Genomic DNA, 20,861 nt, shown 5'->3' on the forward strand with positions numbered 1-20,861 from the left:
TCTCTCAGCTCAACAGACACAAAATTTCTGAGAGTCTGAAAGCTCGCTGGTTTCTTTTGGGCCATTTTTGATTTTTTAAAAATAGTCTCTGTTAATACACACACAGAGACACAGATATACAAATATACATATATTTGCATATCTAGGGAGTGCCCCTCTGCATTTAAAGAAAACACAGCATTATTATTTTTTGGTACTTGGTTTTTGCTTTCAGACGTTTGAGTTCACTATTAAGAGGAAGCAAGTGCAACGTTCAACCAAATGTTGCAATGGTCTCCATCACGCAACAGAAACGCTCTTGTGTTCAGGGTTCCACCTGGCCAGCCTTGCCCTTTGCTGCAGCAGTTACGTGGAGGGCCCTGCCTGGCCAAGATAAGCATTGCTGTCCTACTGAGACTCATCCTGATGGGATTTCAAAAAGGACACCAACTCTTCCGCTGGACCGATGGATCAACCCAATATATAAGGTACGTGTCCAATGGATCTTTTGTGCTAGTGAATGGAGTTGAGGCCGATGTGCTGGTGTTGTGAGTGGCTGAGGCTCGCCTTTAACACAATTGAAGCCAGAGGTAGCAGGAGTTTTAAATTGCTTCCAAATGCATCCTTTCGCCAGTGCCGACTGTTGGGATTAATGTACACAGATGTTCCTGTTTTATGGACTGTGTAGCTTACTGCCCATTAAACCAGAGTAATGGGAGGCCTCTCCTTGTGCGTATCACTGTTTGGGGGCAGTGGACTCTAATTGAAATCCTGGCTGTTAACTTTATATAAAATGAGGAAGAAAAGGAGCTCGGTGGATGGTAAGGTAATTAGTCTTGTAGCTCTGAGAACAGCTGTAGAAGAGAATACGTGTTGGCTAAAATAAAGGGCAGGTGAAGAAAGAAGATACAGTAGGAGTTTAAAAATCTTTTTTTAAAAAAAATTGCTGCTGGCTGTCCCATGCTTCCACTGCTGCCTCATATTGTGCTGCAACATGTTAATTAAATGAGCAAAACTGTTCACATTTCAGAAACAACCTACTGACGAAATCAATTGGTAAGAGCACCTCATTTATTGCAACATGCATCTTAAATTTGAATTACGTGTGCTTACCTAGTTTCCATAGTTAATCCTTTTATATTTAATTATATTTTAAATTCCTTGATGTTTTCATTTTTGTAGAGAATTGGGTGTGTGTTTTTCAAGCTATCTATGCAATCGTGCAATGTTATGATTTCCATTCTGGCACTGTCGCATTGCTGCACTTCCCATTTCTGTCCCTTTTCAATATTTGGAGAGCAGTCCTATGCTACTTTACCTGCAGTGAAGCCTCATTGAACTAAGAAGGGCCTACAGCTGAGTGGGCAAGCATAGGAGGTTAAACCTTCCCATAAAAACACCTCTCTATTTCTCAGCAGTGCTTCAATACTGAACGGTACTGACTCTGAGGTTGCCGCATCTCTGATCTATTTGAAACACTTACTCAGCTGTATGCAGCATAACCTTTCACATGTGAACACACAGCAAAATAGACACTTCTGCAATTTTTGCCCGTTTTAATCATCTTCAAGATCTCCAACTCTTCCTGCCTTTGTTTTGCCAAGATCAACCAGCAGGGGGAACTGTGATGTGTTAAGAGATGATCCCATTCCAGCTGAAAAACCTTTCAAGGCCAAAGCTTGAGTCCTCCACACTTGAGAACTGTCAATTCATTTAAAAGGGTTGGCAGGCAGACTTTTGACATTGCCTACCAGGGGTCATTCCCACGGCTCAGAGCACCACCTGCAACTGAGTGATCTCAGAGGGGTAGGAGCTGGGCCATTAGCCCAGGTAACTCTCACAAACCTTGGCTGGAGATGAGAGAGTGCTCTGATTAATTAGACTAAAATGGCAAAGCTGTGTCGGGCCGGTGCTGTTCCCAGCAGGAGGCTGGGAGGTGATGTGACCTAGTTGTCAGTGTGATCATTCCTCTGCGTCAGAGAGCCCTGAATGGTTTTGACAGCTGGCAGCACCTAGCTGACTTGTGGGAGAGGTACGTTGCAGGACTGGCGGTGCCCTGGCAGAACGTTAGTGGAGCCTGTTCTTTTTGCAGCAGGAGAAATGACAGCCTGGTGACAGAGTGGTGAAAAGGGAGGAAAGAGCAGAGGAAATCACCTCTTGGTAATTTCTCCCCTGTATGAGGGGAGTGGCTTTTTTATTTTTATGAAAAAGCAAGCAACGGATTTGCTTATGGTGGCCTAATATTTTTGCCAGGTTATTAAGCAAACGTGCCTTTGGTTCAGGAATTTTGAAGAGGGTGACAGGTTCCAACTCTCAGGCTCCATCTCCTCACCTCCCCCAAAACACACCCAAACTTCACCCTCTGATTCATCGTCCCTGCCTAAGTCTAGCTGTAGCTACAGCATTCGATGACGCAGATTCTAGTCCACAATAGCTCATGCCTTCATCCATTTGATAGGATTTAAGGTGGCAAGAGACTCTTTGCTGCAACAGCATAATTTGCTGGGAACTTTAGGCTCTGAATAACTCACCAGGGCTGCTTTTTGAAAAAATACCCAGTCAATGGGCACAGTTCCACTAAAAGGGTATTTAAGCATCCCAAGATGCCAACCCTCAATGGTGCCTCTGCCTATTGGTTCTGGCATTCTGGATTTTTTGTATTCCTACGGCTTTTCATTCATTTCCTGTTGTTCTCAGATGCAGTGCTCTTGACAATGAGAGCCTCTCTGTTTACATTACAAGGCTTCAGGGATCTTTTTAAGATGAAGCCCCCAAACCGCCCCCCCCTTTGTCCATCTTTTCTCCCTTCCTTTGTTAACTAACCCCCAAATGGCTTCTGCTCTGGGCCTACTCTGATAGCTGCAGGCCATGTCAGGAAGCATCAAGCTTCTAAGGGGGAAAGGGGGGGGGGAGGGGTTTCCTAGGGGATGTGCATGGCAGTGGAAGCTCATTCAGGAGCTGCAGACTGTGGTTATAGCCAAGCCCCCTGGAGGATACAGTGTGCATTCGGCTTGGCAAGTTTGGGTTGCTCTCCTAGACTGTGCTTATGGCCACAGTCCGTAGAGACATGTGTAGGCTAGAGAGAAAAACAGGTACAGCCTGAATTTGGTGTGTTTGCTATGGTGCTTTGTCCTGACAAAGAGGCAAGCTGACTTGAAAATGAAAACATAAATTAAGGGGCTTTCCTTCTCGGCAGAAAGAACACCTGCAGCAAAACAAGCAACATTCCAACTACAGATACCATTTTCTTCCTTGCACACATAATAAACCCCTTCCAGCCTTATTTGGATTGTAACCCGTGGGCGCTATTTAATGCTGCACCTCGGCTTCTATGCACATAATAGGACTTCATACACCCTCAGAAATCTGCTACGGGGGGACCAACTGGAGCAGATTTTGGGGATGTGCTAGAGGGAGGAGAGGAAATGGAGCTCTTGTTGCATCAGTGAAACTTAAGTGTGTGGAATGCTGGGTACATGTGTCTTAACCTTCCTCTTCCTAGAAGCAGCCACTTTTTCATTGGGGCTACTTTCTGTCTAAGCCTCTGGCCGAGCTGCTGGGTCAGGAACCGGCCCTACCGTTAGGTGACGTGAGCCAGCTGCTAAAGCGTTTGCGTGTCCTGAAAGGACAGCAAATTCTTAGCTATTTAAATTATTATTGTTGGGTATTTTTAATACTTTTTTTTACTTTTTTGGGCTCCATGATCACTGCAGATGGTGACAGCAGTCACGAAATTAAAAGACGCCTGCTCCTTGGGAGAAAGGCGATGGCAAACCTAGACAGCATCTTAAAAAGCAGAGACATCACCTTACCAACAAAGGTCTGTATAGTAAAAGCCATGGTTTTTCCAGTAGTGATGTATGGAAGTGAGAGCTGGACCATCAAGAAGGCTGATCACCGAAGAATTGATGCTTTTGAATTATGGTGCTGGAGGAGACTCTTGAGAGTCCCGTGGACTGCAAGAAGATCAAACGTATCCATTCTTCAGGAAATCAGCCCTGAGTGCTCACTGGAAGGACAGATCGTGAAGTTGAGGCTCCAATACTATGGCCACCTCATGAGAAGAGAAGACTCCCTGGAAAAGACCCTGATGTTGGGAAAGGTGGAGGGCACAAGGAGAAGGGGATGACAGAGGACGAGATGGTTGGACAGTGTTCTCGAAGCTACAAACATGAGTCTGACCAAACTGCGGGAGGCAGTGGAAGACAGAAGTGCCTGGCATGCTCTGGTCCATGGGGTCACGAAGAGTCGGACACGACTAAACGACTAAACAACAACATTTTTACTACTAGGGAAGTGGGGGGAGGCACTTGTGTGATTTGATCTGCTTCAGGTACCTGAAGGTACCCTATGTACCTTGACTGGTAGAAGGTGTGTAGGGGGAGTGATGACATCATTTGCTGTTCTGCCTCAGGCAGTAAAATGCCTTTGGCCAGCCTTGGTCTACAGGCTTCATTTGAAGGCAAGTGAGTGAGGTGATAATCCCAGTCCTGGGAGATTTCTAGCAGGGAACAATCTCTTAGAAGAGATTGGACTTCTATCCTTTTGAGAGCTGTGAAACAGGACAGATTTCAACAGGAGCAATAACCCCATCTTTTGAATACTGTGGTGGAAGAAGCTGAGCATTTGGGTGCTTCAGGCTCTTAAAGGGACAGTTCCCCTTTCTTCATTTGGGGTACATTGGCTGCCATAATCCCATTTTCATAGGAGTCAAATGGATGTAGAGGCTTGAGACCACAGGTGCAAACTTAAGCATGCAAATTTCTACAGAGGGGATAGCAACACTTACCCTGAACTACTGGCCATCTCAGAAGCAGCAAGGAAGCTCTGCTTTAAGGATTCTTTCAGCTGAAAACCAGCAGCTGAAACCTTTCCTGTAAACCTCAAAACTCCATTCCTTGCTGAAAGCTATTCTTTCTATAGGATGGCATAACCAAGGCTAGTAGGGCATTAAGAAGGCAGTAGTATCAAAGAAACTGTTTAGCTGTTGAAATAAGACTACCTGCATGCCATTCGCCCAGTCCTAGCTGAGCACAGAATTTGGAAGAAAATCTATTTTCCTGAGTGTGTTTGTGTATGCAGAGCCCATCTCATGCATAGTTTATCATAAGGCACTCTTGTTTTTATCTCTTCCTTTTCATCACAATGCGTTCCCTAGCCGCCTTAAAATAACTGAGCATATACATCTGTAAAGTTTAACAAAAGTTATGTTGTTAATAAAATATGGTACATTTACATAAGTGACATTAATGTACAGTTAATGTAGCAGACAACATTACAGCAATGCAACAGAATCTATAATATTTTTTTTGTACAGATAGCTGAAACAGCTTTTTCAAAATTATTTTCCAGAATTACAACTTTTGGGGATATTCCCAAACAAGCTTGACCTTTTCTGTCATTTCTGGGGTCAGGGAGGGAAATGTGAATTTGTGGGTTCATTTCTGGTCCAAATTTCTAAAAGTGATTGATTGAAGGGTGTATACTCTTACCACCTAGTTTAACAACTGCCTCGGACAGCCACTGTGCAAGAGCCTGTTTGCACTGAGCAATTTTTAACTTTTAGCATTCTGATCCTCTCCCTATTCCTGGCCCACTTACAATATGTGCAACTCATGAAGTTCCTCCTGGCTTTTTGAAGGGCTGAATTCTTTTACCTTGGCAGCAATGACATTTCAGTACTGTGTGATGTTGGTGTATTATGCAGAAAGATGAAGTAGAGAGAGACAAATGGTTCAGTGGTGAGTGAGAGATGCAAGAAAGTAGGCTTGATGCCTGAGAAAAGGTTTCTATCTCAGTTAATTTTCTCAGCCATAATATGCTGAAGCGCTTTGACCTTTATCATCCTCAAAACTGATGAAATAATCATTTACAAAGATGCTTAGTTTTGTATTGAATGCTCTCCCAACCTCCCAATGACATGTTAAAACGAAAATGCTTCAGCGCGTGAGGAGGGCAGTTTACAGGGTCGAAAAAAACCTAGATATGATTGTGGAGAAAAACTTCTCTTGCCTCTAAAACATATATTCACACCAAGCAGTCCCACATTTCTATTACACTTCTAGTAACTTCCCTGAAACACTACAACAGGGGTGGGGAGCCTGTGGCCATCTGGATACTGTGGGACTGCAACTTCCATCATCCCTCAAAACTGGCCATGCTGGCTGGGGCTGATGGGAGTTTGAGGCCAGTAAGACCTGGAGAGCCACAGGTTCCCCATCCACGCTCTACAAATACATTTGCAACACATCTCTCTCCCCCTTGCTCCTATACAGCTCCCCTCTATCCTTTTCCTCCTTTAGTCTATTAACAATACGCCCTTCACAGAAGAAGCATCGTTCACTTGCAAATCTCTCCCCAAACAGTGAGCGCTTTGCATAGATGGCATGATGTCCCAGTTTTTTAAATATTCCACCCTAAATGTTCATCCAGTAGAGAATGCAAAGGTGGAAGCAACCCTTGACAAAAGTGTTGGGTGTTAGCAGTGCTATTTTTTTCTAGAAAAAGGGGTGCCAGAACTCACCATGAACTCCTCCCTCGTTCTTTTAGAATGGTAATGGCACCCACCTGAGAGGTGTTGGAACTGAGTTCCAGTGAGTTCCAGCTGAAAAAAGCCCTGGGTGTTAGGGAGGAGTTTTGTTCCCAGTTAGCGACTTCCCAACCCTGCCATCTAATTTTCAGTACAGATCAAAGCATTAAGGTACCGATTCAGTTTTGTCACACCCAAACAAGCTGTTGACGTGCAACTAAATGTGGTGGAGAATGTACATTCCAACATACTTCAGAATGTGCATCTCCTTCACAAAAACGCAACAGACTGCATGTTTTCCTGCCTGAATGGTTTATACTTGCAGCTTCTAATCCAGCAAGCAAGGTTTCCTGAGCTAGACTGGAGTATTTGCTTTGGGTGTCCGTGCCTATAAATCTCAGCTGCACAGTGAATGGTCAGGTCTTTTGTACTGGGAACTTTCAGCAATCCAGTTGCCGGCGAGGGAAGCCAGCAAATTTGAGCCAAAATCCCGTCCTAGTGCAGTTAGATGAGCAAGTGCTTTGAGCATCCCAGCTTATCCAGACAGGGTCACTGTAGTTCCTCTTGGCAATCACACCCTTGAGGTGATGTAAATGGAATGAAGTCTGCTGGCCAGTGTGGACTGCAAGTCCTGCAGGGGATCCAGACCCTGAACTTTACTGTTCCTGCCGTAGATGAGCTGTTTGAAAGGCTCCTGGTCCAACAAGGCACTCATGTGTTTGAGGAAGAAGCCCTCGCAGAAACAGACTAGTTCCTGGGCACTGTGGATCTGAAAAACAGAAGAGCATCATGTCAGACTGGTGGATAAGTGGGATTTTTTATGCAGCTGTCAATTATCGCCTCTCTCTCCCCCACCCACTCAGACAGCTTCAGTATATGGGGAGGCTTAAATGCTGACAGCAAATGGTTAAGAGGATATTAATCCCGGGGTTAACGAATATTTTCTGTCCCCTGTGTGTGTGTGTTTGGGGGGGGGGCAGTTCTACTGGGATATTTTAAAGAGGGTAAAAGTCTCCCTCTTTCTAATCCCTTTGTGATCTCCTGCTGCTTGTTGAGCCAAAGTCAAGTAACTCTTAAAGGAAAAGAGCAGCTGGTCAATGAAATAGCCAAGATGATACCTGTTTTGTTATGTGAGGGTGCAATCCATGTGGCACCCCATGACAGCATAATGAGCAGTACCAGATGGCACATGGTATTAGCAGTCAAAGAAATTCTGTGCATATACGATGAGCCTTAGAAAAAGTGGACGTTTAATAAAACACACAAGAGCTACTCTAAGGTACCCTGCTGCTGTGTTGGGAAAGATGGTTCCAGCCCCTGATTATTTATAATCTACTGGGCTGCCACCTCATTGGTAGAAAAACGTTCTGATTATATGTCTTGATAAAAAGTATGTATGTTGAGGGAGTCTGTTTCTGGTGTTTCCCTTCCACAGCATCCTTAAAAATATAATATGGACCACCTTCTTCCCAGTTCATAGAAGTGAAAGTTCCAACGAAGAAGCCATAAATATTTGAAAAATGGTTGTGGTGTTGGATATACCAGGCCTAGTCACTTGTGTCACCCTGATGCAACACCTGCATCATACCCTGGTTCATGCTGGAGTTACTGCCTGCTTCTTAACATGATTCCGGTGCTTTTAATAATGGGGTGCTGGGCAGAAATTAAACAAGTGACACTTTCCCTAGAAGGAAGATGCAGTGCTGATCAAAAACATCTGCTGAGCATCTACAAGCCATGGAGCTGCTTGTGGGATAGGAATCCTGCCACAGAAAGATAGACCAATGTAGGATTTATGAACAAGACCTAACAGTTAGTTGACTCTAACTTGCTAAGACTATTTGCTGCTGCTGATAACGTGTGCATCATCACAACACCACTGCTTTTTCTCTCCTTTTCTCTGAGCAGCAAAGTGGCAAGTCTATGCCTTAGCTGCACCACTTCACACTGCAAATGGGAGCTTAGAAGATGGACTGCTAGAAACTTTCTCCATGGCATGATGTCACTGACACCCCAGTTTTCCGTGGGTGGCATTCAGCTAAATAACTGAGCCAATGCAACAACTCCTCTGCTTGTGCAATGGGACTTCCCTTCTCTCCTTCCTCTGTGTATACCCCATGCCACCCCCAAATCTGCTCTAGAGAAACAGATGGGGGGTGGACATGGTGAGTGGAGTGGGCACAAGTGGGAAGTCATTTCGCTCATTGTATTATTTAATCAAATACCACCCCTTAATGTTCTTCTATGCAGAGGAGCATCTCGTCTGGGATTGCTCAGTCGACATAATTCAAATACAGCATACTTGCTTGTTGTGGACAAGCAAGAAGTGGTGAACTGTGTCCTTTGTGTCCTTCTGGACTTCTCCAAAAGCAAAGCTGGCCAGCCACTGATTGAAACAAGGATCAAAACTAGATTACTCCTTGCTCTGATCAAGCAGGGCTATTCTTACGTTCACAGCCCCTGAAAACACTTGCAAGTCTTATTGAAGCTGAACGGAAGAGGACTTGTCCTTTACCTTGGCATATTTATAGATGTTGACGCAGCTTTCGGTGCTGATGGTTTGGGCGCAAAGTATTTCACAGTGTCTCTGGAGGCCGTCCAACTGGAATAGGCTGGCAGCGGAGAGCAGCTAGTGAGGATGAAAGAGAAGTCACTGAAGATGACAACGGGTGATTGACAAGGGAAGCTGTGCACATCAAGGAAGCAAAACCGAAACTTGTTTTGTTTTTGCACAGCCTTCCAACTTCCTTGCAAAACTGAACTGTGTAATTGGCGCTTTTCCTTATTCTTGAGCTACAGCATTAATGGGTCAGGAAGCATCTCCCAAAGCCTTAATCAAAATGTTCAGTTCTACAGATGGTAGAATGCTCCTTTGAATTGCAGGAGGGTTAACTTGCCTGAAAATGCCCCTGTCATAATTTCTCTTGTCTATTAGAGAGAGAGAAATGTCAGGGAGATGTGCTAGTTAATCCAATATGGACATTAAGTCCACAGATAACACAGAGTAAGATGTAAGAGTGTTTTGGTAGCGTACTATGGCTGTCCCACTTTAGACTGAAGGTGTATTCCCTCACAAAACAATACAAAATAAAACAAAACAAAACAAAATGCAATGCATGTAGGAAAGCAGGGCATTAAGAAGTTTAGTTCAGCTCTCTCCATGAATGTACTAGTTTTACTGTTTACAGAGCTTTCTATAGGAGGAACACTTAAAAAACAATTGCTCGGCTATGTGCTGCACAGCAGTAAAATCCAGAATTTAGCCATTTATTTTAAGTATTGGAAATTTTCACGGAGGAGCCCACTCAACAAATAATCCCCACACATATTATGAGGCGGTCCAGTTATGTGGAGTACTGTACTATGTGTGTATCTGAATGGCTGGATCAGGTTTAAGCCCTCCAAAGTTATAGGGAACTAGAATTGTATACCCCACACCTCTCCCCCTCCATCTCCCTGTCCAATAACCTGAATGTCTAATCGCTGTTTCAAATTCCATGTGTATCAGGCTGAACTGCTTATCTTTCCTGCCAGGGCTAATTCTCCTTGATTACTATCCATATCTCTCAGCAACCTTTCCTCCTGACCACGTAGGCAGCCTTGGCTTTATCTCTAAGACCTCCCTCTCCTTTGCGTTGGTTACACAGCTGTGTCACTTCTCCCCCAAAGCCCTCCAACTTCTCTCGGTCTGGTCAGCTTAAATTCTGCTATGCTCTGGCCATTCACCTGTGTCTGTGATGACTGCCATTTTCTTTCCCCCCCCAATCATAGAGTAGTTTCTCAGTCTATAATGCTGCCTTCAAACTCATTTATCACACCCATCGCTTAGGCAGTGTGAAGCTTCCTTCTTAAAACTCAATTGCTTGCTTCCCTCACAATCTCTGCTCCTTAAACCGAGCCAATCTCAGCCTCCCAAAGGTCTATTGCACTCTGTTGTGACTCTACCCATTATCCCATACACCCTTCCTAAAGGTGCATGTAGTATTATATCTCCTTCAAATCCCTTCTTTAAATCTCACCCTTGCCATTAGTCCTTGATCCTCCCCTGAGCTTTAAAGGGTTTTAAGTAAGTAAAGCTGCATTTACCCCAAATTTCTCTGTTGCTGCCGCTTTCTCTCCTCCCCGCTTTCTCTTTTGTTTCCCTGTTGCCAATTGCAATCTCCTGCCTATTTTTGTCACACTGTTATTATTTTTCCGTTAAGGCTCTGTGTACACTGATTGGTACTGTAGAAAAAGTTAAAAGTGAACAGCCTTGACCTCAAAGCAAAACAATACAGAATAAAGCAGCATGGAGCAATCCTAAACTAGTCTAGACCAGCTGCAACACGAGTGTGTCATGGCATGTCTGTGCCATTTTCTTCCATAATGAACTCTCCCTACTCATGCTGTGATGCAATTTGATCACATTTTGAGTTTTCACATCGCTTTATTTGCTGGATGCTCTTCTAAACTGTGTTTTGTTTCAATGAATCTCACAAACAGGGCAATAGGATACAGGTGGAAACATGGACTAGCCTTTAAAAATAACAGCTTAAAACATCAGGATAAGAGGTAAGCGGCAAATACATATTGAAAAAAAGAAACAGCAGACATAATGCTCCCCAGATTCCAAAACCGTGGAGCATCTAACCCGGGGTGTGGGGGGAACCTTTGGCCTTCCAGGGGATGCTGAACTATAATTCCCATCATCCTTGCTGATTGGCCATGCTTGTAAATTATAACAACCTGGTTGTAGATTTTAATCTAGCTGGCCCAGTATGTTAAATTGACAAAAATGAACTTCCACCTAACTTGAACCTTGTACTATTAATTTTCTACATAAATGCACAGATCAACTAGTCTACAGGCTCCCCATTTCCAGTCACTGAGCCACAAAGTGGACTATCTGTCCTCAGAGTATCACTTTTCCTCATCCCATTATTATTATTATTATTATTATTATTATTATTATTATTATTATTATTATTATTTTATTTATACCCCGCCCATCTGGCTGGGCTTCCCCAGCCACTCTGGGCGGCTTCCAACAAAATATTAAAATACAATAGTCCGTCAAACATTAAAAGCTTCCCTAAACAGGGAAGTGCTCTTTTAGTTTCAGAATATATCATTCTAAACTCAAAGCACAAATTTTGTGGTATAGATACATGTCCTCAATATTACTGATACGAACATTTCTATTCCATCAGTCCTAATCAAGGAATTAAGAGTTCATCCTTCCACAATGCTTGTTTTTAACCTTTTTCCTTGTAAATTCTTTTTAACTTCTGAAGGCTTTTATTGTGTCTTTTTAATGCAAACTGCTTTGAAGTGTGCTTATGGTTTATTGGTATATAAATAAATAAATAATCCCGAACCAGCACAAGATGACAACAGACCAGTGGTTCTCAAACTTTTTTTTCCTCTGGGCCGCACTTTCAGAATAAATATTTGCTCACGCCACACCGAATTTCTTATTGATCAGAAATACATTGGAAAACATAAAGAAACAACTCCTAGAAGTGCTTGATTTATAACATAGAGCACGACTATTTTATAACACGATCATAGGACACCCAGAAAGTATAAAACAATGCAGCTACATAAGAACATGAATCATTCCCAAAATATAATGATAAATGGCAACCAGGATTGTCCTCAGAATCACTTGATGCTCTTGCTCTCATTTTGAAAAGATACCTATCCATATTCTGGGGGGGGGGGGGGGGGAGGGGATCTGTGAAACTATACTATACTATACTACACTGAAATGTTTAAATGTTTCTGTAATTGTCCTTGAATCTTCCTGCCACACTTACCATCCTCTCCTGCCACACCCTTTGAGAACCACTGCAATAGACCGAAAGGGATTGGGAGAAATGCTCTCACCTCTAAAATATCAGCAGTAGGAATTTCCATAGATTCTGTTCCTCCATAATATAAATATTGCATCAGCATCTGAAACAGGAACACAGCCAAAGCAGTGAGAAATACGAACTCAAAGGTTTGCCTTGGGAAACTGACACACAGCAACTTGGCTCCCAATACAGAAACTTTCAGTGATTATAAATTAAAGCAAGTGCAATATGCAATATTAATTTCCATGTAAGCTCTTTACTATTCAACTCTGGCGATGGACCGGTCTAGCCAGCAAAGTCTGGATGCAAACAGCAATTACAGCTCAGCTCGAGATTAAAATACAGAATGTCTCCACTTTGCAAACTGAGCTGCAATTGCATTTTTCCTATATAGCCAAAGCACAAAAAATAAGTGATTGATGGCTGAGGAAAGAGTGCAAATAAACGGATCCTTGTGTCAGTTCCACAGAATGTTACTTTTAGGCTTTCAGTTTTCCAGCCTCAACACATTTTCCTGTAGATCTTTAAAAACAGATCTGGAAAGTGGGAAGAACTCCTGAGTGCTGGATTTCAGTGGTGTATATTTTTGTTTATATGTCAATGCCAACTCTCCCTTTACATGACAGACTGGACATTAAGGTTTGCAGATGTTTGAAAAAGAGAGTAAAAGTTAACTATTCCAATCCTTTTACCCTTTTGACCATTAAACAGATTCAACACAAAGGCTGCACATTCTCTGACTCTATTCAGACCTAACTTGCTTAACATGGCATAAAAATTATGCTGCGTAACTTCCAGCAGATTTTGGTGACTGTTTACACAAGTACAGTTTGAGCTGTGCTAGAAGTCCCAGTTATCTCTGGTATACATTTGCTCTCATGGACAAAAGTAATAGCAGTTCATCACCAATGCAAAAAGTGACACCATGACATGAAAACTGCTGCTGAGCATTTCAGCAATCTCTGATTCACAAGCTACTTTGCCCACATCAACAAGTAACCGGGGATGGAGTAAAGCGTTTGGTTGGACAAATGAATTTTGGATAGATCTCAGTTTGATGAATGAATTTTAGAGTTCATTTATATTGGTTTCTTCTTTTGAACATAAGCAAAACCCGCTTCTTCAGCCAAAATTGTTAATTCTTTTGAATGGCAGGTCCCCTAAACCTGAAACTTTTAAGACTATGATGCCTCTAAATCATACTCAATTTTAGCATTTGAAAAAGATTATTCTTAAATACATACCTTGAAGATATTGTACTTCATATCACTAATTTCTACAGTCTTGCTACCTTGACTGTCTTGTTCAGTTTTATTGGTCATCAGTGTCTTAAACCTGTGAAAGCAAGAGGAAATATTTCAGAAAGAGCCTTTCAAGCTGCGTTTGCTTAGATTATTTTTCTATATGTGAAGTGAAAAAGGGGCCTATAGCTTTAGGAGTTTCAATGACACCTTCTTTCCTGATAGAAACATCTATGTGAGAGGCAGAATTAAAAATATGTAGGTAGAACCATTTTTTTGACTAGCTCCTGGTATACAAAAAAAGTTATAAAGGACTGATTAAGATTTAACATGAGGCCAGGCTGGGAACAAACTGTGGGGTTGCATGCACCCTCCTGCCTCTCATTATTTCCCCTTGTCCTTCAAAGCCTGGTTTTGGCTAATATGTGATCTTATCCAACTCTGGTGAAAGTGAAACGTGAAATACTTGTCCATCAGCTGACTGCATCCAAGTACAGATAGTCCCAATGGGGGTTGCATTTGCATCACTGACTGCAAGCCCTGCTTTCAGCAGGAATGGGCTCCCCTCTGGAGCCCTGATCTAAACTTCCAAAGTGAAACCAATCCCAGTGGGGCTTGGGTTTGGTGTCAAATTTTAAAGGAGATGAATGCCGGGCATGTTTTCCAAGAAACAATCGGGAGCACAGTTTAACCTTCCTGAGGTTGTTCCTTTTCATCAGTACCTTTACTTGCCCTGCACCTGACAACAGGTAATGGGCAGCCGGTTCTGGTTGAGAAAATGGTCTTGTGGCTAAAACCAGAAGCTATGTTAGATCTAATGAGACCCACAGGCAGTAGGTTTCCCATGCCTGCTACATACCATATCTAATCCTGTTTAGTCCTGTTCTCCTTGAAATAAGAAAAGCCTCCCTCTGGCCTTGCTCTCTGCCATTCTGAGCTGCAACCATCCATTAATCCTCCTTCTACAGCTTAAGTATTTCAAGTTATCAATAAAAGCTGAAGAATGGTTCACATGAATGTGTAGATCGGATGTGACAGATACACAGACTAACATGTATGGAGGAGAATACAGCTGCCAAGACAGCAATGCTTCCTTGCATCCATATTCAAAGAAATGACAGCTTGGCATTGTGGAAAACTAAAATAGGGATTACCGTATTTTTCGCCCTATAGGACGCACTTTTCCCCCTCCAAAAATGAAGGGGAAATCTGTGTGCGTCCTATGGGGCGAATGCAGGCTTTCGCTGAAGCCTGGAGAGCGAGAGGGGTCAGTGCGCACCGATCCCTCTCGCTCTCCAGGCTTCAGGAGAGCCCCACCGCCAGCCCCACAAACTGGGGGAGGGGGGGAGAAGCCTGACTTGGTTAGAAGGCTGGAGGGGGGGGGGAGCCTGCTTCTCCCCATCGCCAGCCCTGCAAATTCAGGGGACAGCGGGAGAGGTGCAGCGCACCTTTCCCACTGTCCCCTGAATTGGTTAGAAGGCTGGCGGGGGGGGGGGCGAGAAGCCTGCTCCTCCCCGTCGCCAGCCCCGCAAACTCGGGGGACAGCGGGAGAGGTGCAGCGCGCCTTTCCCGTTGTCCCCCGAATTGGTTAGAAGGCTGGCGGAGGGCTTCCCCCTCCTCCAGCCCCGCAAGCTCCCAGAGTGAGGCCAAGGCTGCACGCAGCTTCGGCATGGCTCTGGGTCCCGTTCTGGGGGCTGGGGGAGGGGGAAGCTCGGGCTTCCCCCGCCCCAGCCCCGCGCCTGGAGGGGGGAAATAATTTTTTTTCCCTTTATTCCCCCCCCCCCAAAAAATCTAGGTGCGTCCTATGGGCCAGTGCGTCCTATAGGGCAAAAAATACGGTACTTCTTTGGGTAAGCAACTCAACCATTCATCTTTCTTGATCTTGGAATGACTCTGCAAAGGTATCATGTGCCACTTCCTAAGTATCTCACCTGTTTGAAGCAGTCACCAGAAGAACTTTGTGCGCATAAAACAGTTTTCCTTCCACTAGAAAAGTAACATCGGACATATCTTTGTTATTTAAAAAGTGAGGATCTGTGAAGGAGAAGAAGAAGAGGAGGAGGAAATGGTTTAGCAAGGCTTCACAGCTACAAAGTCAAAAACAATACCCTCAAAATCTCGGCTGGTGACCATCTTACCTAGGCGTGCTGGAAGTGTCTTCCTGATTTCAGGAATGCCAGGGATGGGGCTGCTTCCATAGCAGTGAGCAAAGATAGAGGCAAGTTGCTGGTTGATAGACTCATTCTGTGAATAAGAACGAATGGAGATCATTAGAGCTCTGTAAGGACCAATCTCAGGCAGGTAAAAGCTGCCTATTTTCCTTGTTGCTCCCTTACAGTATATAGAGGAATATGAAGGACAAGGAGTGTAAGGTTCAAACAGAGCTAATTTTAAATCCATTCTTACTGGAATCTCTCTACAAATCTGGACCCCACTATGTGAGCTAGATGTCTTTTTTGATGTATATAGGCATGTGACTCCACAGCTGGGAGGGGTGATTTTTGCAACTAGTTGTTAATTGCTTGAGCTGGAGTAAGACTAGGCCCTGTATTATCCTTTTGAAGAGTCTACCTACTTCTGTATAATGCAGTGTAACTATTTAGATCTTTGCAAATTACATGCATTTAAATTTCCATGTATGCAACTATGTGGCAGAAAGGCAGAATAAAAGTATTTTAGCTAAATAGTGTGTGTGTGTGTGTGTGTGTGTGTGTGTGTGTGTGGTGTGTGTGTGTTTTAACGAAATCCTTTTAGAGCAAACTCACTACAGGTATCTCAATTACTATTAGAAGGAGGGTCTCTGCTTAGATGGAGACTTTGTTGAGATCTTTTACATTTGATCCCTGGCAAAATTGTGTTAATCAGGCTCAAGTAAACACAGCATGGTATTGTCCCCTGCTTCCAGAATTAACTGGGATCCTCACACATCACTGATTCCGCCCAAGCAAACTACAGAGCCCTTGGAAGGTGCCAAAGATTTTCTTGAGCCAAACAATGCATATCTGAATATAGTTTTGAAACTGATTACTTTGCTGGTTCTGAGGATTTCAAACATCAGCTGCAGTCCATCATTAACCAGCTCTTCATTGTAGTCTTCTTCTTTAATGGTGACGAATTCCCGTAGAAGATTCTGCACTACTGAGTAACGAGACTGATAAAAAGTTGTTTGGAGTGACTCAATCCACACGTGGAGCTTCCATGGGATTCCTGTGGCCATTCATTAGAAAGCAAAAATGATTATTTTACCATGGAGAAAGCTCTGAATTGATGGCAGCAAAAGAAAAGGCAGAAAATATACATATTTTCTTTTTTTGGCTGAATCAAACCAAATGATTCTTCTCAATATTCTAACCAGATGTCTCTGGGGAATTTACTTGCATTGTATGATAGACATAGTGGGTTGTATATAAAACTAGTCCTACTCAGAGCAGACCCACTGAAGTTAATAAAGGTAAAGGACCCCTGACAGTTAAGTCCAGTAGTGGATGACTCTGGGATTGCGGCGCTCATCTCACTTTTCTGGCCGAGGGAGCCGACGTTTGTCCGCAGACAGTTTTTCCGGGTCATGTGGCCAGCATGACTAAACCGCTTCTGGCGAATCCTTCCTGCCGGAGCGGTACCTATTTATCTACTTGCACTTTTTGGCATGCTTTCGAACTGCTAGGTTGTCAGGAGTAGGGACCAAGCAATGGGAGCTCACCCCATTGTGGGGATTCGAACCGCCAACCTTCTGATTGGCAAGCCCTAGAGGCTCAGTTTAGACCACAGTGAGACTCTTAATCTCAGTGTTGTGGGTTTGAGCCCCATGTTGGGCAAAAGATTCCTGCATTGCAGGGGGTTGAACTAGATGGCCCTTGCGGTCCCTTCCAGCTCGACAATTCTATGTTTCTATGAAACCAGTCTGCTTAAGGCTATTACCACACTTGCACTTTTTTATTTGTCATTATAATGACTAAATGCAAAACAAGCCAGGACTCCCACCACTTTAAGAGTTGTATGGAAGAATAAATTTTGGCATATGTGGTTAGTTAGACAGGGGTGAGAAATTGACATATTATACACAACTATTTTAACTATAGAATCATGGCCTTTCTCTGCCTTTGGTCAGCCCAGAATTCTTCAGCTGGTGTGTTCAGTTCCAATACAGAAAAAGAATTGCATTGTTTTTGACAGGACAAGTCATGCTTCTATGAGCTCTTATGAGGAGATGGCAATTCAGCTTAAAGAATAGAGCTATCCTGAAGTTTTAAGTATTTACTTTGTATAGCACGTAAGAATTTATAGATCTGTGGCTAAGAAACTGTGAACAACCCTGATTTCAGGAAGATTGTGTTAATGCCAAAAACAGCTTCCTTATTTATTTACTGCCAGAAGTTTATGTGATCATTGAAGTTCAGTTTATTATTCAGCAATTATATATTTCGCATAATTGAGACAGGTTGCTGGAACTTCAATATTAATTCAATGCAATACAAACAGGTATTCCGCTTTCCCAGATTACTTTTCCTATGCCATGGGTCAGCAAACTTTTTCAGCAGGGGGCCGGTCCACTATCAACCAGACCTTGCAGGGGGCTGGACTATATTTGGGGGGGAAAAACCACACAAATTCCTATACCCCACAAATAACCCAGAGATGCATTTTAAATAAAAGCACACATTCTACTTATGTAAAAACACTCTGATTCCCGGACCGTCCGCAGGCCGGACTGAGAAGGTGATTGGGCCGCATTAGGCCCACGGACCTTAGGTTTCCTACCCATGTCCTATACATTGTTTCTAAAACTGAACATTGCTACAACTAGATGTTTACAACAAACACAGTGAGTTCTTTGGCATGGATCAAATTAGGAACAGATGTGAAACGATTTAAAAAAATCTTGGAGATCTGTATTTATTTATTTGCTCTGCTTTTAGAATGTGCAAACAAATGTTAAAAGTTGAGAAATCACAGGGCAACGTTCTGTTACTTTGCAATTCTCATGTGTTACTCCAACAGTAAAGAGGGCCCTCTTTCTACTTCAGAAACACTATAATTAATAAATAAAATATGGATAAACACAGAAATGCAAATATTTCCTCTCTCCACTACTTCTGTTGTCTTGCCTTTTAGAATGTAAGCTTTCAGGCAGGTGCTGACTTATTAAAGTTTTATGTAATGTATTCTAGAAACATATTTAGAGGAATTCAACGCTGCACTCTTCCAATCGCTCCAGTGGTGCAAGCATTTTGGCTTGCCAGATAGAGCGATCCCTCACATGCTGTTTTAACCCGTACCCCTCAGATCCAATTTCAGGAGTGCAGGGGCATACAGGTGGGGGGGGGGGACAAGAAGGGGGCACCCCACCCATAAACAGAGGTCCTTGTTCAGGGCTTCTGCTGATGGAACTCAGCAGTTGAATATCGCCCATTATATAAGATGTACTAAAACACCTCAAAGAAAGAAAGAAAGAAAGAAAGAAAGAAAGAAAGAAAGAAAGAAAGAAAGTTTATAGACATAGTGGGAATGCTCCCATATCTTAAAATCACAGGCCTTGTTATTCTTGAAGCAATGAGCTCCCCTTACCAAGCGTTCTGAGCTCCATTGTGATGTCAACGTAGCCATGCTCAGCACTGTAGTACATGGCCTCTTGCAAAGCCTTCATCCTGGCTTTGCATAGCTTAACCTGGCCCTCATTGGAGCTTCCTTGGCTGGAGGTGTCACTGTCCACGCCCTCTGCTAAAATCTCTTCCAGCGAGAGGACATCTCCCTTGGACTGCTGCGGCTGGGTCAAGAGCTTGCGCAGAACATTTCTGCAATAAAGGAAAAGGAGAGATGCTATTCGCGGTTGGGTGTGGTATCCCAACGGGTTCTCTTCAGGTGTTCAGATCCTGTATTTGTTAAACATGGGGTGTGGAGGGTGGGGCATAAGAGATGAGTGTGCTATAGCAATATTCCCCATCGAACCTGTGGCCCTCCACAAGTTGCTGAGTGACTGTCTGAAGAAGAGAGCTTCCTGTACCCATGGAGGCTCCACACAGATCTTGAAAACCCCATTACAGTGGTACCTCAAGTTAAGAACTTAATTCGTTCCAGAGGTCCATTCTTAACCTGAAACTGTTCTTAACCTGAGGTACCACTTTAGCTAATGGGGCCTCCTGCTGTCGCCACACGATTTCAGTTCTCATCCCGAAGCAAAGTTCTTAACCTGAGGTACTGTTTCTGGGTTAGTGGAGTCTGTAACATGAAGCGTCTGTAACCTGAGGTACCACTGTATTCTAAAACATACAAGAATGTACTCCATGCGTACAGAAGTCTCCCCACTTCAGAAGATTGCCCTCCTGCTTGTGGAAGGTGATCCCAATGGCAACTGGAGTAGCGGTGGCAGAGCTAGCATGCTCATTGCCCCCTCACCTCTTTACTTAACACGTACAGGTATTGCCTGAAGAGGGCTAAAGTATAAGCTCATTCCAGGCTATGCGAGAAGTTTGGGTTAATAGACCCTTATCTCCACAGATATGCTTTAAAGATGGCAAAGTGCCTTTTCATATCAGCAGGATAAATATAAAAGCAGAATTCAACATTAAATCCTTTCAGTGCTTGCATACTTATTGTTTTGTCCATAGGCTATCTGTGTTTCCCACCCACCTACCCCAATTTGTATCCCCTTCCTCCCCCAAAGAGCAAGAGAAGCATACATGGGTTCATCTTCCTTTACCATCATAACAATCTACAGCCACCCCATGAGCTTCATAGCTCAGCAGGTCCACATTCCACTGCACCACACAAATTTACACGACAGCCACACCAACTGTTAGTGGTTGATCTAAATTACTGCTTGCCGCTGTTCTCTCTGCGCACAAGCTGGGCACATGACGTTTTCTATATGACTACAGAGGGCACAAATTTATCTCTCCTGTATGCTCTACTTGTGCATTTTTTCCAGAAAGAAGCAACAGATAGTGAAATTTTCTGCTGCTTTTTCCTAGTGAAGAAGTAATTGATACTCTGTAGTTCAGGTACCCATGATTTTAACATAGGTGTGATTGGGGGAGTGAAGTCAAAAGCAAAATATAGCAGCAGAGACATGAGTTCACGATCTTCCTAACTTGGGACTTATGTCATACAAAAATGTTATCTTCTGTGTTTGTAAACTTTTTAAAAAAATACTCTGTTAATGTCAATGTCAGGATGCTGTCAGCAACTCCCGGCTGTTGCCCAGGAAAGTATAAAGACAAAGGAAGATTTCTTACCGTCCTTTTTTATTCAGTATTTACACAGAGAGGCTATTGAGCC

General features: G+C 43.4%; 1 protein-coding gene across 1 annotated transcript in view; it reads right to left on the bottom strand.

Moving 5' to 3' along the window:
• Positions 1-5,168: 5,168 nt before the first annotated feature.
• The window catches only part of ABTB2 (ankyrin repeat and BTB domain containing 2), a 148,065-nt gene continuing 132,372 nt past the window's right edge, over positions 5,169-20,861 (bottom strand). The window contains exons 10-17 of the mRNA XM_083428420.1: positions 19,152-19,378; positions 16,615-16,793; positions 15,725-15,830; positions 15,518-15,620; positions 13,590-13,680; positions 12,377-12,445; positions 9,024-9,137; positions 5,169-7,277 (exon numbers count right to left, since the gene is read on the bottom strand). Coding sequence (XP_083284546.1) covers positions 7,080-7,277; positions 9,024-9,137; positions 12,377-12,445; positions 13,590-13,680; positions 15,518-15,620; positions 15,725-15,830; positions 16,615-16,793; positions 19,152-19,378 — 1,087 coding nt within the window. The 3' untranslated portion in view covers positions 5,169-7,079. The remainder of the gene's footprint in view (positions 7,278-9,023; positions 9,138-12,376; positions 12,446-13,589; positions 13,681-15,517; positions 15,621-15,724; positions 15,831-16,614; positions 16,794-19,151; positions 19,379-20,861) is intronic.

The sequence above is a fragment of the Podarcis tiliguerta genome, assembly GCF_965153285.1.
Source record: "Podarcis tiliguerta genome assembly, chromosome: 1".
Lineage (NCBI taxonomy): Eukaryota > Metazoa > Chordata > Lepidosauria > Squamata > Lacertidae > Podarcis > Podarcis tiliguerta.